This window comes from Tachyglossus aculeatus, chromosome 1 (assembly GCF_015852505.1).
Source record: "Tachyglossus aculeatus isolate mTacAcu1 chromosome 1, mTacAcu1.pri, whole genome shotgun sequence".
Classification (NCBI taxonomy): Eukaryota; Metazoa; Chordata; class Mammalia; order Monotremata; family Tachyglossidae; genus Tachyglossus; species Tachyglossus aculeatus.
This window is the reverse complement of record NC_052066.1, coordinates 70,748,715-70,765,415: the sequence shown is the minus strand read 5'-3', so window position 1 is coordinate 70,765,415 and position 16,701 is coordinate 70,748,715. Positions and strand designations below refer to the sequence as shown.

The 16,701-nt window shown below is 44.4% G+C and overlaps 1 protein-coding gene across 1 annotated transcript in view; it reads left to right on the top strand.

Annotated features, from left to right (window-relative positions):
- The window catches only part of PSMD1 (proteasome 26S subunit, non-ATPase 1), a 158,554-nt gene extending 148,063 nt beyond the window's left edge, over positions 1-10,491 (top strand). Inside the window, exons 24-25 of the mRNA XM_038742337.1 lie at positions 6,913-7,067; positions 10,276-10,491. Of these exons, the coding sequence (XP_038598265.1) occupies positions 6,913-7,059 (147 nt within the window). The 3' untranslated portion in view covers positions 7,060-7,067; positions 10,276-10,491. The remainder of the gene's footprint in view (positions 1-6,912; positions 7,068-10,275) is intronic.
- Positions 10,492-16,701: the final 6,210 nt, after the last annotated feature.

Below are 16,701 nucleotides of genomic sequence, written 5' to 3'. Positions count from 1 at the left end.
ACTTTGGGCAAGTCACTTCACTTCTCTGTGCCGGTTACCTCATCTGTAAAATGGGGTTTAAGACTGTGACCCCCATGTGGAACAACCTGATCACCTTGTATCCTCTCCAGCGCTTAGAACAGTGCTTTGCACATAGTAAATGCTTAACAAATGCCATCATCATCATTATTATTATTATTAGCACTGCTTAAGGATGATGGAACAGTACTTTTTTATGGTATTTGTTAGCGCTTACTATTTGTAAGGCACTGTAGTAAGCTCTGGGGTAGATACAAGCTAATCCAGTTGGACACAGTCCATATCCCTTCTAGACTATGAGCCCACTGTTGGGTAGGGACCGTCTCTATATGTTGTCAACTTGTACTTCCCAAGTGCTCAGTACAGTGCTCTGCACACAGTAAGCGCTCAATAAATATGATTGAATGAATGAATGAATCCCACATGGGGCTCACAGTCTTAATCCCCATTTTACAGATGAGGTAAGTGAGGCACAGAGAAGTTAAGTGTCTTGCCCAAGGTAACAGTTGCCTTGGCAAGTGGCAGAGCCAGTATTAGAAGCCAGGCTTGTGCTCTTTCCACTTGGCCATGCTCTTTGATTTTGGCTACAGTGGAAGTGGGTTCTGGGGCTCCTTTCTCACACTTTGAATTATCAGTTCATTATATCCACTTGCATAGCATTCTACCTTGGGTGGAGACTAACTTTTTGTAAGGAAAATGAAGGAAGAAATATATTAATAGCAGGCATTGGTATTTATTGAGCGATTACTGTGTGCAGAACACTGTACTAAGTGCTTGAGAAAATACATTTGGTAAATACAGTCCCTGCCCATGAGGAGTTTACAGTCTTGTGGGACAAGGACTTTGATCTAATTGTATCTGTCCCAGCACTTAGCACAATGTAAATACTTACCGCACCACACTCAATCAGTAGTATTCATGGAGCGCTTTACTAAGTGCTTGGGGGAGTACAGTATAACAGAGTTGGTAGACATGTTCCCCGCCCACATTGAGCTTACGGTCTCACGGTCATCATAATCATCATTTCGGTAGCGTAAATGAAGCAAAAGAAAACTGAGTGAGTGTTTGAAAAGAAACCTTCAAGTCCTTCATAAGGAAGGGACCAAAGGAGGATGTGGAGTCACATATCTGAAGTATTTAGAGTTTATTTTTCAACACCTTTCTCCTCAGAATAATGACTAACAGAGCAAGGAAGGAGGGGAATGGACTGGTTAGAATCGAAAGGAGTCGTATGCCTCAGAAATGCCAGCCCTTAATGATGAGCATGTTCTTAAAAGCTTCTTCACAGTTGTCACCTAGATCATGGAGTTTGGGCTGCTTCTCTTCCCCTTCCATCTCTTCCTCTCTGCCTTTGAAACCTAAGCGCGTACCTATATGCATTCATTGCCATTTGAGATAAGGAAGAATAAGGAATTTTAAAAAGAATGCTAAGGAAAGGAAGGGAAGAATTATTACGGCATTTAAGCGCTTACTGTGTGCCAAGCATTATACCAAGTGCTGGTAACTCAGATTCTTCCCCCTCTATTCTTTTTCTGGAACTCAAACACTTACAGGCCCCTTGAGAGCCAGAAAATTGTTATCTTCCTGTTACCACTCTTTTGAAGAATGAAGCTGGCATTCCATCATAGATATGGGCTGGGGGGTGGTCCTGAACGTAAATAGGAAAACAGGATTTCAGAGCCACCACCATTCAGTGCTGTCCTCAAGAAAAAGACGGCCATTGCAACCGACATGATTGTTTTATTGCTCTCAAATGCGCTCAGGATTCTAGCCAGCATTGTGGAGAAGCAGTCCGGCCTGGTAGGGAAAGGATGCAGGCCTGGGATTCAGGAGATAAGGATTCTAATCCTGGCTGTGCCACTTGCCAACTGTGGGACCTTGGGCAACTCACATAGCTTTCCTTTGACTCGTTTCCTCATCTATAAGATGAGGTCAGGTTCCTATTCTCTCTCCTACTTAGGCTCTCAACCTATGTGCCTGATCTGATTATATTTTCTCTACTGAGCACAGTGCTTGGCTCATATTCAGCAATACAAATGCCCCCATTGTTGTTATCCTTGTCGAACTATTGCAAAACCAAACCCAAATCGGAATGTGGCATCAAGGCCTGAAAGGGACCTAATCTTTAGAAGACAGCGTGGGCAATTCCTCAACGTCGAGAACATCGAAGAATGCCACAAGACTTCAAAGCCACCACCATAATTGCCATCTTCATGAAGGAAGGTGGAAGAAGTGATTGGAAATAGAAGATCGCTCACTTCCACAGCTGGCAATATCCTAGCTAAAGCATGTCTGATGCTGCTGTAGTGACTGACTCCAGACCAGTTCAGAGATGGTCATGATGGAGTCTTCCATCGGGAATCAATCAATCAGTGACTGGTATGAATCGAGTGTTTGCTATGTGCAGGGCACCTAACTAATCGTTCGGGAGAGTGCAGTGCAACAGAATGAATTGATTCAGTCATATTTTTTGAGGGCCTACCGTGTGCAGAGCACTGTTCTAAGCACTTGGAAAGTACAATGCAGCAATAAAGAGACAGTCCCTGCCCACAGTGGGCTTAGTGTTCCCTGCCCATAACGAGCTTACAGTTTAGAGGGGGTGAAGGATGCGATTCAGACCTGAGACCTCGGCCCCAAGAACCCACACTGAGGAACTGATAATAGGAATGTTAGCTTTCATGCAGAACCACAAGGCCTTTCACCCCTGCCGGTGTGGTTTCGTGGCCTTGTGGATAGAGCATGGGCCTGGGAATCAGAAGGACCTGGGTTCTGATCCTGGCTCTGCAACTTGTCCGTTGTGTGACCTTGAGTACTTCACTTTTCTGTGCCTCAGTTGCCTCTTCTGGAAAATGGGGTTGAAGACTGTGAGCCCCATGTGGGACAGGGACTGTGTCCAGCCCAATTTGCTTGTATCTACCCCGGTGCTTAGTACAGCACCTCGCACATAGGCACATACAGCGCCTCACAAATACCACAGTTGTCATTATTATTCTTGTACACGGAGCCCAGGGAACGAGTAAGGCGCACAGGAGTGTAGCACTTTGTGAAATTCAAGTGCACGTCTGTGCCCGGGTTAACCAGCCACAGGCAGAACTGGAGCTGAAGCCCTGGTCTCCTGATCCTCAGAGCACTTTTCTTCTTGAAAATGGTAATTAGAGTGGGGTCTTCGACATCCTGGGGCATTTCTTTGGAGACCATTTCTTTAGACACCATGCTGGTCTCATGGTGCAGCACTGAGTTTTAGAAAGATCCTACCCCACACCACCTCCTGTGCCAATTTGAAATAAGGCACAGATAGAAATAATGTGGACATTGGCAGCCACAGGGGTAGCGTTCCCATGCCTGGAATTCTAGTTGTAGGCCTTTCCCAAGAACAGAACAGAGTGTGCTTTCCTCGCCCGTGTCACTGAAGTTTCTGATCGAGGTGTGAGGTATTAGTAAAAAGTTAGATCATCTAATTCCATCCAGACACGGAATGAGTCGGTGACCTCATCCTGGAGCCACACGCTTCCCAGGTCCAGAGAATTAGCAAATTGTCTTGTGAATGTGGATGTGTGCTTCTGATTTTGGCATGAATCATTCCTCTCTAGTCTTTGGGAGGTTTTTCAGGTTGTTTTTTAGTTTAACACTCATGACGATCCTGTTTTCTTGATCCCTGCCCGACTCGAGGATCCTGGATTAAGGCCCATTCACAAAACAGAACCTCGCAGATGAGCAAAGCAGTGATATTTTTCAGAGACAGTTTTCAACCCTGTGTAGTTAGGGTTTTGGAGGGGAGGTAAAATTCTGGAACCGCATGAGTAAATGAGACTTCAAATCTAAATACTGTTTTTTCAGAAAACCTTTTTTCTCTGTTACGATTGATGATCATCCAATCCCTCCATCTCATATCTTTTATATAGACAGATTGATAGAGAAAGAGAGAGATATCTAGATATACATATATCTACGTATATATCATATATAGATATGTATATGCATATGTGTGTGTGTATATATACATATTTATATAATGTGTATATTGCTCAATGGTATTTATTGAGCATGTACTGTGTGCAGAGCACATATTTCCTATATAGTAAAGATATATATATATTTATTAAATATAGATATAATTAAAGGTAAAGGATGATGGGATTGGATGAGGGAACAGAGAAAAACACTATAAAAATAAATATTTAGACTGGAAGTATTTCTCACTTGAGATATTATGTATCTATATAATCTTGCATATGTGTGTGTGTGTGTGCGTGAGTTGTCCTTTGGATTCAAGGAAGACATCACTGTCGGTGAAATTCACCTATGACTCGATCCGTGTGCCCGAAAAGACCAATGTGGGACCCACAGTGCTGGCCATGTTGTATACACAAGCAAGACTCTCCCTTATTGTGCTGTCATGTTTTCCTAAGTTACATAGAGATGTGTAACTCATTTCCTTTCTAATCTTCCTATCCCATTCTTTTACAGCCACTGGTAGAAATGTGCTATTTCCTTTATATCTATTGTAATTCTATTGGGGACTGACAAAAGACAACAATTGTAGTAACACAGGCCATGTGGTTGATTTGTCTGAGAACCGGATTGTTTCTACTGCCCACTGAATAGGTTTCCGTGAAAAGTGGCCTCCCTAACGGTCATTCGGTCGGGTGGACTGGGCCGTGTCACCTCTCAACATGGAAGGTTCATGTTAGTACAGTGCTAAGCGCTTAGTACAGTGCTCTGCACATAGTAAGCGCTCAATAAATACGATTAAATACGATTGATGAAGGTTCTGTCCTTTGAACTTCAAGGTTCCCTCCTTTTTTCATTTTCTTATAAAGTCCCCCTCCTGTCATGATCCACAGCAAGTGTCTGGAGCCTGAGGAGCAGTGAACTCAGCAGGCTGAGTTTGACCAGGTCTCTTCGGGATTTGGAAACTCCACTTGGAGTTGTTTATTTAAAGTAGCAAGATACAGATCCCATCTCTTTAAAACAAGTATAGTGCACAGCAAAGGCTTTTTTGAGGCAAGAGATAGAAAAGACACTGCTAGGTAAGTTTTTAACTTAATAATAATAATAATGGCATTTATTAAATGCTTACTATGTGCGAAGCACTGTTCTGAGCGCTGGGGGGATACAAGGTAATCAGGTTGTCCCACGGGGGGCTCACAGGCTTCATCCCCATTTTACAGATGAGGGAACTGAGGCCTGGAGAAGTGAAGTGACTTGCCCAAAGTCACACGGCTGACAACTGGCAGAGCCGGGATTTGAACCCATGACCTCTGACTCCAAAGCCCGGGCTCTTTCCACTGAGCCACATTGCTTTTCCTAAATACTAATACTAAATACTCCTAAATAGTTATCCTAAATACTTGTTAGATGCTTACCATGTGCCAAGCACTGTTCTAAGTGCTGGCGTAGTTACAAATTAATCAGGTTGGACACAGTCCCTGTCGCACATTTGGGCTCACACTCTTAATCCCCATTTTACAGATGAGGTAGCTGAAGCCCGGAGGAGGTAACTCACCTAAGATCACACCGCAGACATGCAGGGGAGCCGGGATTAGAACCCATGACCTTCTGACTCCTGGGCCCGTGCTCTATCCACTAAGACTCGCTATTTCCCACTTCTAGATATAATGAGCCCAGCTAGGATGAAGACCAGTTTTCATTCTACCACCATTTCACCCCGTAAAAAGAAACTGCTCTCTTAAATTCGGCTGTTGTTTTTTTCTTCCTGCTTTTCACAGTGGCAGAGATTACACACAGTTGGACTAAAAGCCTCCTGAGTAAATGGTGCTTGCTTCATAGAAAGCGGCGTGATCTGTTTGGTATACACTGGAATCAGTCAGTCGTATTTATTGAGCGCTTACTGTGTGCAGAGCACTGTACTAAGCGCTTGGGAAGTACAAGTTGGCAACATATAGAGACGGTCCCTACCCAACAGTGGGCTCACAGTCTAGAAGGGGGAGACAGAGAACAAAACCAAACATATTCACAAAATAAAATAAGTAGAATAGATATGTACAAGTAAAATAAATAAATAGAGTAATAAATATAAACAATCATATATACATATATACAGGTGCTGTGGGGAAGGGAAGGAGGCCAGAAGGGTGATGGTGGAAGGGTGATGATTGAAAGCGACTAGTTGTTCCAGAAAAGCAAATGAGCCCAATATAGCATACCTCTCTAATCCATTGCTTTTAGCTTCTCATCCAGCCTCATTTAGCTCACTGCAGGCAGGGATCCGTGTCTGCTAATTGTATCGTGTGGTACTGTCCAAAGCACTTAGTATTCATTCATTCAATCGTATTTATTGAGCGCTTACTGTGTGCAGAGAACTGTACTAAGCACTTGGGAAGTCCAAGTTGGCAACATATAGAGACGGTATCTACCCAACAACGGGCTCACAGTCTAGAAGGGGGATACAGACAACAAAACACAACACATAGACAGGTGTCGAAATTGTCAGAACAAATAGAATTAAAGCTAGATGCACATCATTAACAAAATAAATAGAGTAGTAAATATGTACGAGTAAAATAAATAGAGTAATAAATCTGTACAAATATATGCACAAGTGCTGTGGGGAGGAGAAGGAGGTAGGGCGGGGGGGATGGGGAGGAGGAGAGGAAAAAGGGGGCTCAGTCTGCTAAGGCCTCCGGAGGAGGTGAGCTCTCAGTAGGGCTTTGAAGGGAGGGTGTCGTGTGGAGTGTCGTGCGCATGGTAAGTGCTCAATAAATACCATCGTTGGAGTGATTGATTTGAGCACTTCTATAGAGTATTAAGTGGCCATCTTATAATGAAGGTTATTTGTACCCGGGAGGTTCTGAATCCTGGGTGCTTATCCAAATCCGGGTGCTGATGTTCTGCATTTCTGATCTGGGCTGTTTTTTGTTTTTTTTCTTGCAGCTGTCCATTGGGGGGATCATCATTCTGAAGGACACCAGTGAAGATGTGGAGGAGCTGGTCGAGCCAGTGGCAGCCCACGGCCCGAAAATTGAGGAGGAGGAGCAGGAGCCGGAACCACCAGAACCTTTTGAGTACATCGATGATTAAGACCAGAGGTGGGTGTGGTAGCGGAAACTAGAGGGAAAGTGTGAGGTGTTCGGTGGTGCGCTCCTGAATGGTAGGAATAAAGCTAGAAGGGATAGATATCATGCAGTCACTCAAAGCACTGTCAGAATTAGAAAATGTTGGCTTCAGTGAACTATGGGCCTGACTGACCCGGTAATGCCATGAAAGGAATCCAATTCAGTATTGAGTCCCATCCAACTAACTAAAGATTCGTCATAGCATCTGACTGAGTTTTGTGGATTAATTTTCCATTTTGCCACTCGGTTGCTTTTCCCTTAACGCTCGGCAGTTAGTTTAGTTTTTCCTTTCCTTTTTAGTTTCCTCAAATCTTCATATCCAGCCCCAGATCTCTGTCCTTCTCTACAGTCTGGTATTTCCTCTCCTTAGCTGTCCCGCCGATATCTCACACGTAACATGTCCAAAACAGAACTCTTCATCTTCCCACCGAAACCCTGGCCCACCTCTGACTTTCCCATCACTGTAGTCAACACTGCCACCCTCCCTTTCTAAGCCCATAACCTTGGCGTTATCCTTGACTCCGCTCTCATTCGACCCACGTATTCAGTGTCACCGAATCCTATCAGTTCAACCTTCATGACATCACTAAAATCCATCCAAACTACTACCACGTTAATCCAAGTACTTACCCTGTCCCACCTTGATTACTGCATCAGCCTCCTTGTTGCCAGCTTGTACCTCCCAAGGGCTTAGTACAGTGCTCTGCACACAGTAAGCGCTCAATAAATATGATTGAATGAATGAATGACCTCCCTGCCTCCTGTCTCTCCCCACTTCAGGTGGAATCCTTTTTCTAAAACACCCTTTCAGTCCATGTTTCCCCACTCCTTAAGAACCTGCAGTAGTGGCCTAGCTACTTCCATATCAAACAGAAATTCCTTACCTTGGGCTTTAAAACACTCAATCCCCTTGTCCCGTCCTACCTTACCTCCCTAATCTTTATACAGCCCAGCCTGCTCTCTCTCTGCTCCTCTAATGCCAGCCTCCTCACTGTACCTCGGTCTCATCTCTTTCACCACTGACCCCTCTCCCCACGTCCTGCCTCTGGCCTAGAACTCTTTCCCTCTTCGTATCCAAAAGGCGATCGCTCTCCCCAACCTCCGAACTTCCGTTCAAAGCACATCTCTTCCAAGAGGCCTTCCCCGACTCAGCCCTCATATCCTCTTCTCTCCCTCCCTCCCGCACTACCTTTGCACTTGGATTTACACCCTTTATTCACCCTTTCCTCAGCCCCACAGCCCTTTTGTACCTATCTGTAATGTATATTAATGTCAGCCTCCCCTTCTAGATTATAAGCTCGTTGCGGACAGGGACTGTATCTACCAACTCTGTTATACTGTACCTTCCCAAGTGCTTAGTACAATGGTCTGCACATAGCTCTCACTAAATTCAGTTGATTGATTGATCGATCTCCAAGCTCAACCATCCTCCTCGGTCCTCCTGCTGCAGATAATGGCCAACCATAATAATAATAATAATAATGGTATTTGTTTAGCGCTTACTATGTGCAAAGCACTGTTCTAAGCGCTGGGGAGGTTACAAGGTGATTAGGTTGTCCCATGAGGGGCTCACAGTTTTAATCCCCATTTTACAGATGAGGTAACTGAAGCACAGAGAAGTTAATAATAATAATAGTAATAATAATAATGGCATTTATTAAGCGCTTACTATGTGCAAAGCACTGTTCTAAGTGCGGGGGAGGTTACAAGGTGATCCCCATTAATCCCCATTTTCCAGATGAGGGAACTGAGGCCCAGAGAAGTGAAGTGACTTGCCCAAAGTCACACAGCTGACAAGTGGCGGAGCCGGGATTTGAACCCCTGACCTCTGACTCCAAAGCCCATGCTCTTTCCACTGAGCCACGCTGCTTCCCCTAAGTTAAGTGCCTTGCCCAAAGTCGCACAGCTGACAGTGGGTGAAGCTGGGATTTGAACCCACAACCTCTGACTCCAAAGCCCGGGCTCCTTCCACTGAGCCACGCCGCTTCTCCGTGCCACCAACCCGGGCCACTTCCTATTCAGAAGGCCCTCTCCGGTCTCACTTCTTTTCCCCTCTCCTTGTCTCATCAGTTTGGTTCCTTAAACCCTTTTTACTGTCTCTTCCCCCTCCTCCTCCTCTTCCTCTACAACCACACACACCTCTTGTGATCTCCAGGCCTGGACTGGGTCCAAAATTCTTATCAGGACCTCCCAGGAAGAATACTTGAGATGAAGGGGATTGGAAGGAAAGTTCCTTTACTTCTGCCACACGACTCCTCTAGCCGGTCAGAGCGGCACAGCCGAAATGAAGGATCTTCCAAGAGTTTCCTGGAAGCCGTATCGGCCCACAGGGATTTTCCCTGCCCCATCCTGGGCCGGCCTAGCCTGGGGCTCTGAACATAGACTGTAAACTCGTTGTGGGCTGGGAACGTGTCTGCCAACTCTTTTATAATGTACTCTTCCAAGCGCTTAATACAGTGCTGTGCACACAGTAAGCACTCAATAAATACAGTTGATTTGAGTGAACCAAAGATGTCACCCCAGATTACACAGTGTGGGCCTCCACGTCCTGTCTGATTAGACAATGTAGAGTTTGTGGATCAAGGTAAAGTGTTTTAAATCCGGCCCCCTCTCCGACATTTCAGTTAATAATAGTGGTAATAATAATAATTTTAGTATTTGTTAAGTGCTTACAATGTGCCAAGCACTGGACTACACTTGAAGTAGATACAATAATAATAATAATAATAATGGCATTTGTTAAGCGCTCACTATGTGCAGAGCACTGTTCTAAGCGCTGGGGGGGTTACAGCAAGACTTCAGTATGACAATAAACAGACACATTCCCTGCCCACAACAAGCTTACAGTCTAGAGTGGGGGAGACAGGCATTAATATAAATAAGTAAATTACGGATATGTTCCCTGCCCACAACAAGCTTACAGTCTAGAGTGGGGGAGACAGGCATTAATATAAATAAGTAAATTACGGATATGTACATAATAATAATAATAATAATAATAATAATAATAATAATAATAATGGCATTTGTTAAGCGCTTACTATGATAATCAGGTTGGACACAGTCCCCATCCCGGTCTGAGAATCAGCTATCATTGAGTTGTTGGCATTGTTAAAGGCTGTTCAGTGAAAATGAAGGCACAAAATTAAGTGAGAGTGAAAGATTATTTTTTGTCCTCCAGGATCTTCAGTCATCCATCTACAGAAGATTGCTCTGGTATTGGAATCACATCTATGAGGAAATTCAACCCAAGACCTCAAGTTCCATGCATGCAACATCGCCTCTGCGCTGACTTAAAGAAGCGAGTCTCTGTGTCTGGGGTTGAAGAAAAGCTATATGGCTACTTAGTGTACTCTTTCACAAAACTTGGTTTTCAAATAAATATATTAAAAATCTCCCAGTTGGCAAGGGGTTTTTGTCTTGGAGCCTGGGTTTTTTGAAAGAGGGTAACATCATCCTTCCTCTACAGCCTGCAACGACCAGGCCAAAGGAGCCGAATTCTTTGTTGCCTGTAGCTTGTAAGTTAACCCCTTTGCAAGAGGGATGTTAACAGGGTAATGATTATTAGTAGTAATAGTGGTAGTAGTATTTTTCAAGTGATTATTAAGTGTAAAGTACTGTTCTAAGCACTGGGGTAGATACAAGCTAATCAGGTTAGATACCGTCCCTGTCCTACATGGGGCTCACAGTCTTATTCCCCATTTTAAAGATGAGGTAACAGGCACGGAAAAGTGAAGTGACTTACCCAAGGTCACCCAGCAGACAAGTGGTGTAGGCGGGATTAGAACCCATGTCCTTCCGACTCCCAGGACCATGCTGTATCCACTAGGCCCATGTCTGTAGAGTCACAGGCATGAGGGAAGCGGTCAGCCGCATGATCAGGGGGCAACTATTGCTGTTTTTTCAAACATCCTGATGCCACTCTTAGAGATGGATAACAGCTAGGTTGGATTACCCACTGGTCTAACCCAATTTTTGCATTTGTCCTTTTGATGTGAGTGAGGCGTGTTCTTCTAAGTAATCATCTTTCAAAATTACCCTTTCATATTGCTTCTTCCTTCAGCTCTTGTTCAGAGTAATAATAATTACAATGATGGCATTTGTTAAGCGCTTACTATGTGCGAAGCACTGTTCTAAGCGCTGGGGAGGGATACAAGGTGATCAGTTCGTCCCACGTGGGGCTCACAGTCTTAATCCCCATTTTACAGATGAGGTAACTGAGGCTCAGAGAAGTTACTTGCGCGAGGTCACACAACAGAAATGTGGCGGAGCCGGGATTCGAACCCATGACCTCTGACTCCAAAGCCCGTGCTCTTTCCACTGAGCCACGCTGCTTCCCAGTAATATTGATTGCAAAATGAAGGCATCTATATTTAGCCAGACCGGATTTAGATTGTTGTAATTGCTAGGGAAGCAGAGCGGCTTAAGTAGATAGAGCCCTGGCCTGCCTGGGAGTCAGAGGACCTGGGTTCTAATCCTGGCTCTGCTACTTGTCTGCTGTGTGACCTTGGGCAAGTCATTTAACTTCTCAATGCCTCGGCTTCCTCATCTGCAGAAGTGGAGTTCAATACCTGTTCTCCCTCCTAATTAGAGTGTGAGCCCCATGTGGGACCAGATTATCTTGAATACATTGAGATTCAGGTGCAAATGCAGGAAACTAAAAGTTGCCAGAAGGAGTGCAGGGCAAACTTGAGTTTGAGCCATTTAGAGACTACATTCATTCATTCAATCATATTTATCGAGCGCTTACTGTGTGCAGAGCAGTGTACTATGCACTTGGGAAGTGTGATACAGCAATTCATTCATTCATTCAATCGTATTTATTGAGCGCTTACTGTGTGCAGAGCACTGTACTAAGCACTTGGGAAGTACAAGTTGGCAACAGAGACGGTCCCTACCCAACAGCAGGCTCACAGTCTAGAAGGGGGAGACAGAGAACAAAACAAAACATATTAACAAAATAAAATAAATAGAATATGTACAAATAAAAGAGTAATAAATATTAAGAGCTTACTATGAGCCAAGCACTACGGTGGATACAAGCAAATCAGGTTGGACACAGGCTGTCACTCATTCAATCGTATTTATTGAGTGCTTACTGTGTGCAGAGCACTGGACTAAGCGCTTGCAAGAGACAATCCCCACCCACAACAGGCTCACAGTCTAGAGAGGGGGAGGCAGACATCAACACAAGCAAACAGGCATCAATATAAATAAATAGAATTATAGAAGTAGACATAAATACATAAGTGCTGCGGGGTGGGGAGAGGGGGAAAGAGCTAAAGGAGCGAGTTGTGGTGACACAGAAGGGTGGGGGAGCTGAGGAAAAGGGCTTAGTGTGGAAAGGCCTCTTGGAGGACATTGGCCTTCAATAGGGCTTTGAAATGGGCGAAGAGTGATTGTCTGGCTGATTTGAGGGGGGAGAGGGTTCCAGGCCGGAGGTAGGACGTGGGCCAGGGATCGGTGGCGAGACAAGCAAGATCGTGGCATGGTAAGAAGGTTAGCACCAGAGGAGCAGAGCATGTGGGCTGGCATGTATGTAGACGGAGAGGAGAGAAGCAGCGTGGCTCAGTGGAAAAGAGCACGGGTTTTGGAGTCAGAGGTCATGGGTTCAAATTCCGGCTCTGCCACTTGTCAGCTGTGTGATTTTGGGCAAGTCACTTCACTTCTCTGTGCCTCATTCCCTCATCTGGAAAATGGGGATGAAGACTGTGAGCCCCACGTGGGACAACCTGATTACCTTGTATCCCCCCCAGCGCTTAGAACAGTGCTTTGCACGTAGTAAGTGCTTAATAAATGCCATTATTATTATTATTATAAGAGAGGTGAGGTAGGAGGGGGCTAGGTGATGCAAATCTTTGAAGCCAATGGTGAGTTTTTGCTTCATACAGAGGTTGATAGGCAACCACTGGAGATTTTTGAGGGGGGGGGGGGGGGGTGACATGCCAGAGCGTTTCTGTAGAAAGATAATCCGGGCAGCGGAGTGAAATATGGACTGAACTGGGGAGAGGCAGGAGCAGGGGAAGTCAGGCGGATGCAGTAATACCGTCGGGATAGGACGAGTGATTGTACAAACGTGGTAGCGGTTTGGATGGAGAGGATAGTGTGGTTCTTGGCGATGTTGTGAAGGGTGGGACTGACAGGATTTGGTGACAGATTGAATATGTGGGTTGAATGAGAGAGAGAAGTCAAGGACAACACAAGTTTATGGGCTTGGGAGACGGGAAGGATGGTGGTGCCGTCTAAAGTGACGGGAAAGTTCAGAAAGTTCAGTGCTCTGCACATAGTAAGCGCTCAATAAATACGATTGATTGATTGATTGATTGAATACTAACGACCCTTTTTTCCCTAGACAGCCTAGCCGATTTTTTTCCTGACCCGGGACATAGAAAAAAGCCCAAATTGCACACCCCAAGGAGAAAGCCAGAATGACTTTTTCCTTTTTGTTACCTTGCAGTTTGAGCTTAATCTTAAACCATGCAAAGAAATTCAAAACACAGATTGACCATTGGTTTCCCAACATCACAGAAGCAAGGCTGGCTTTTGGCTTGTATTTTGCTATTCCATCACCATGGTGCTAGTTTACACTGAAGCTCTTTGGCTGAAATCTTCCCAAGCAAAGTAACCTAGTTAGATTAGAGGAAAAGACAATCTGTTTGTTGAGTTGTGGACTGGGCCTATGTTGATTGTAGAGATTTACCTTTCTGCTCAATTAATTGGCTGATTTCCCTATGTTCCCTTCTTTGCAAAACTTCCAGTTGACTCAGTGTCAGATGATTCTGGAAAGAGTTGATCTCACTCCGTGACTCTCCTTGGGAATGCCCTCCCTGTTGAAACTCTTGACGGGAATTGTCCTTTAAACCGTTTTATCTCCTGACACTTTCCTTGGCATTATCTCTTGCAAGATGCTAGAAACCAGAAGCCTCTCTCGTCGTTCTTTAGAATTGATAGATTTGGGGGAAGGTGAGTTTTCGGTTAGATCCAGCCACTGCAGTCAACCAGAGTGAAGTAATTTAAATTCTTTCCAAATTAGTCGCTTCAGATTTCTTCAAGGGACTAACCAGCTGTAGTTCTTTTCGATGGAGCTTGGATGGGGGAGAGGCGTGCGATACTGGTAGTAAATGCCAGTGAAGAAAGTTTTATCTCGGTTATACGTCACGAGAACTTTATAGGTTTAAAAAATCCAAATACGCCTGGCTGGAAATGGAGGAGGAGGTCGCTCCTGATTGTGCAATATTCTTCAAGGAAAAGTACTGATGAAGGAAAAAAAATGGCAGAGGGATGGTTGCGTCTGTTAGGGGAAGAGTCGCCGCCCATGTAAAGTTCAGGATGGGGTTAGGTGACTGGGGGGAAAGTGATCTAAAAGGGTTGGCAAGGAATAGCCCTGAGGAAGAATCAGTCAGTCAGTCAGTCATTCAATCGCATTTATTGAGCGCTTACTGTGTGCAGAGCACTGCACTAAGCGCTTGAAAAGTACAAATCGGCAACATAGAAATGGTCCCTACCCAACAACAGGCTCACAGTCTTGAAGGGGGAGGCAGACAACAAAACAAGCCGACAGGTGTCAATACTATCAGAATAAATAGAATTATAGCTATATATACATCATGAATTACTCTATTTATTTTACTTGTACATATTTATTCTATTTTATTTTGTTAATATGATCTGTTTTGTTCTCTGTCTCCCCCTTTTAATAATAATAATAATAATGGCATTTATTAAGCGCTTACTATGTGCAAAGCACTGTTCTAAGCACTGGGGAGGTTACAAGGTGATCAGGTGGTCCCACAGGGGGCTCACAGTCTTAATCCCCATTTTACAGTTCAGGGAACTGAGGCCCAGAGAAGTGAAGTGACTTGCCCAAAGTCACAGAGCTGACAGACTGTGAGCCCACTGTTGGGTAGGGACCGTCTCTATATGTTGCCAACTTGGACTTCCCAAGCGCTTAGTAAAGTGCTCTGCACACAGTAAGCGCTCAATAAATACGATTGATTGATTGATGAATAAAATATAGTAAATATGTACAAATAGAGTAAGAAATATGTAGAAATATATGCAAGTGCTGTGGGGAACAGATGGATGAGGTTTAGTGGTTTCACATGGCTTCTGCTTGCTTCTTCCCGGACAAAGGACAGAGAGATGCTTTAAGAAAGAGATAGTGCAATAAAACCCCTTTCAGGAAGTGATCTGTTTTCCTAAACGGGATAATTATCCTATGGAAGCTGCTGCTTTGAGATGTTTTGGGGAAACAAATGAATAGAACGAAAGGCACAGGGCTAAGAATAGCCTCCACAGTGCCACTTTTGGACTTTCAAACTCTCTTTGTCTGACAGCCTACCAACTGGCCACAAAAAGGAAGACTCAGCCGATTTTCCAAGGGAAAAAAAATGGAGCAGTAATCGGAAAAGTGATTTGTTCCAGGTTAAATGATGCAAATAAGACCCGGGAAACCTGACTCAGCCGTCGGGAACTTAATCCACCTAAATCATCTGTTTGTCATGCTTCAGTATTTTATCCACATTCTCTTGGATGACAGGACACTACATGGCAAATCAATCAGTGGTATTAAGCACTTTTTGCAGGCAGAGCACACTGTACTAAACGCTTGGGAGAGTACAATGCAGGAGAGTTGGTAGACATTCCCTGCCCACCAAGAGCTTGCAGTCTAGACAAAATAGGGAGATCTTTAGTTCCTAAAGTTCCTAAAGATCTAGATCAGGAACAGAAAATGACCAGAAGGACTTGAATATCCTCTCAGGTTCTTTAGAGATTCCACAAGTGGCCATTTGGAAATAAAGACCGTAGGAACCGTCTCTTCAAGATGGAGAGGATGGATCCTGCAGACTTTTATTCATTCACTCATTCATTTAATCGTATTTATTGAGCACTTACTGTGTGCAGAGCACTGTACTAAGCACTTGGGAAGTACAGTTCGGGAACAGATAGAGTCAATCCCTACCCAACGATGGGCTCACAGTCTAGAAGCGGGGAGACAGGCAACAAAAAACAAGTAGACAGGCATCAACAGCATCAAAATAGGTAAATAGAATTATAGGCCTTATACACATCATTAATAAAATAGAGTAATATATATGTACAAATATATACAAGTGCGGTGGGGTGGGGAAGGGGGTAGAGCAGAGGGAGTACGGGCTATGGGGAGGGGAGGAGGAGCAGAGGAAAAGGCTCAGTCTGGGAAGGCCTCCTGGAGGAGGTGAGTGCTCAGTAGGGTTTTGGAGGGAAGACTTGCAATTACTTTTTCTGGGTGGCAATAAAGGATGAACTTGGACTGTGCCAAATCCTGATTCTCTTGAACTGTTTTTTCTAAAGCTGTGTGGATATGCCAAAATTAGTTCACCTGGGATTACCACTGTTATGAAGAAAGAGGAAAAGTCTTCATTTGAAATATTAGAGTAATAATAATAGCATTTATTAAGCACTTAGTATGTGCAAAGCACTGTTCTAAGCGCTGGGGAAGTTACAAGGTAATCAGGTTGTCCCACGGGGGGCTCACAGTCTTAATCCCCATTTTACAGATGAGGGAACTGAGGCACAGAGAAGTTGTGACTTGCCCAAAGTAAAACAGCTGACAATTGGCAGAGCT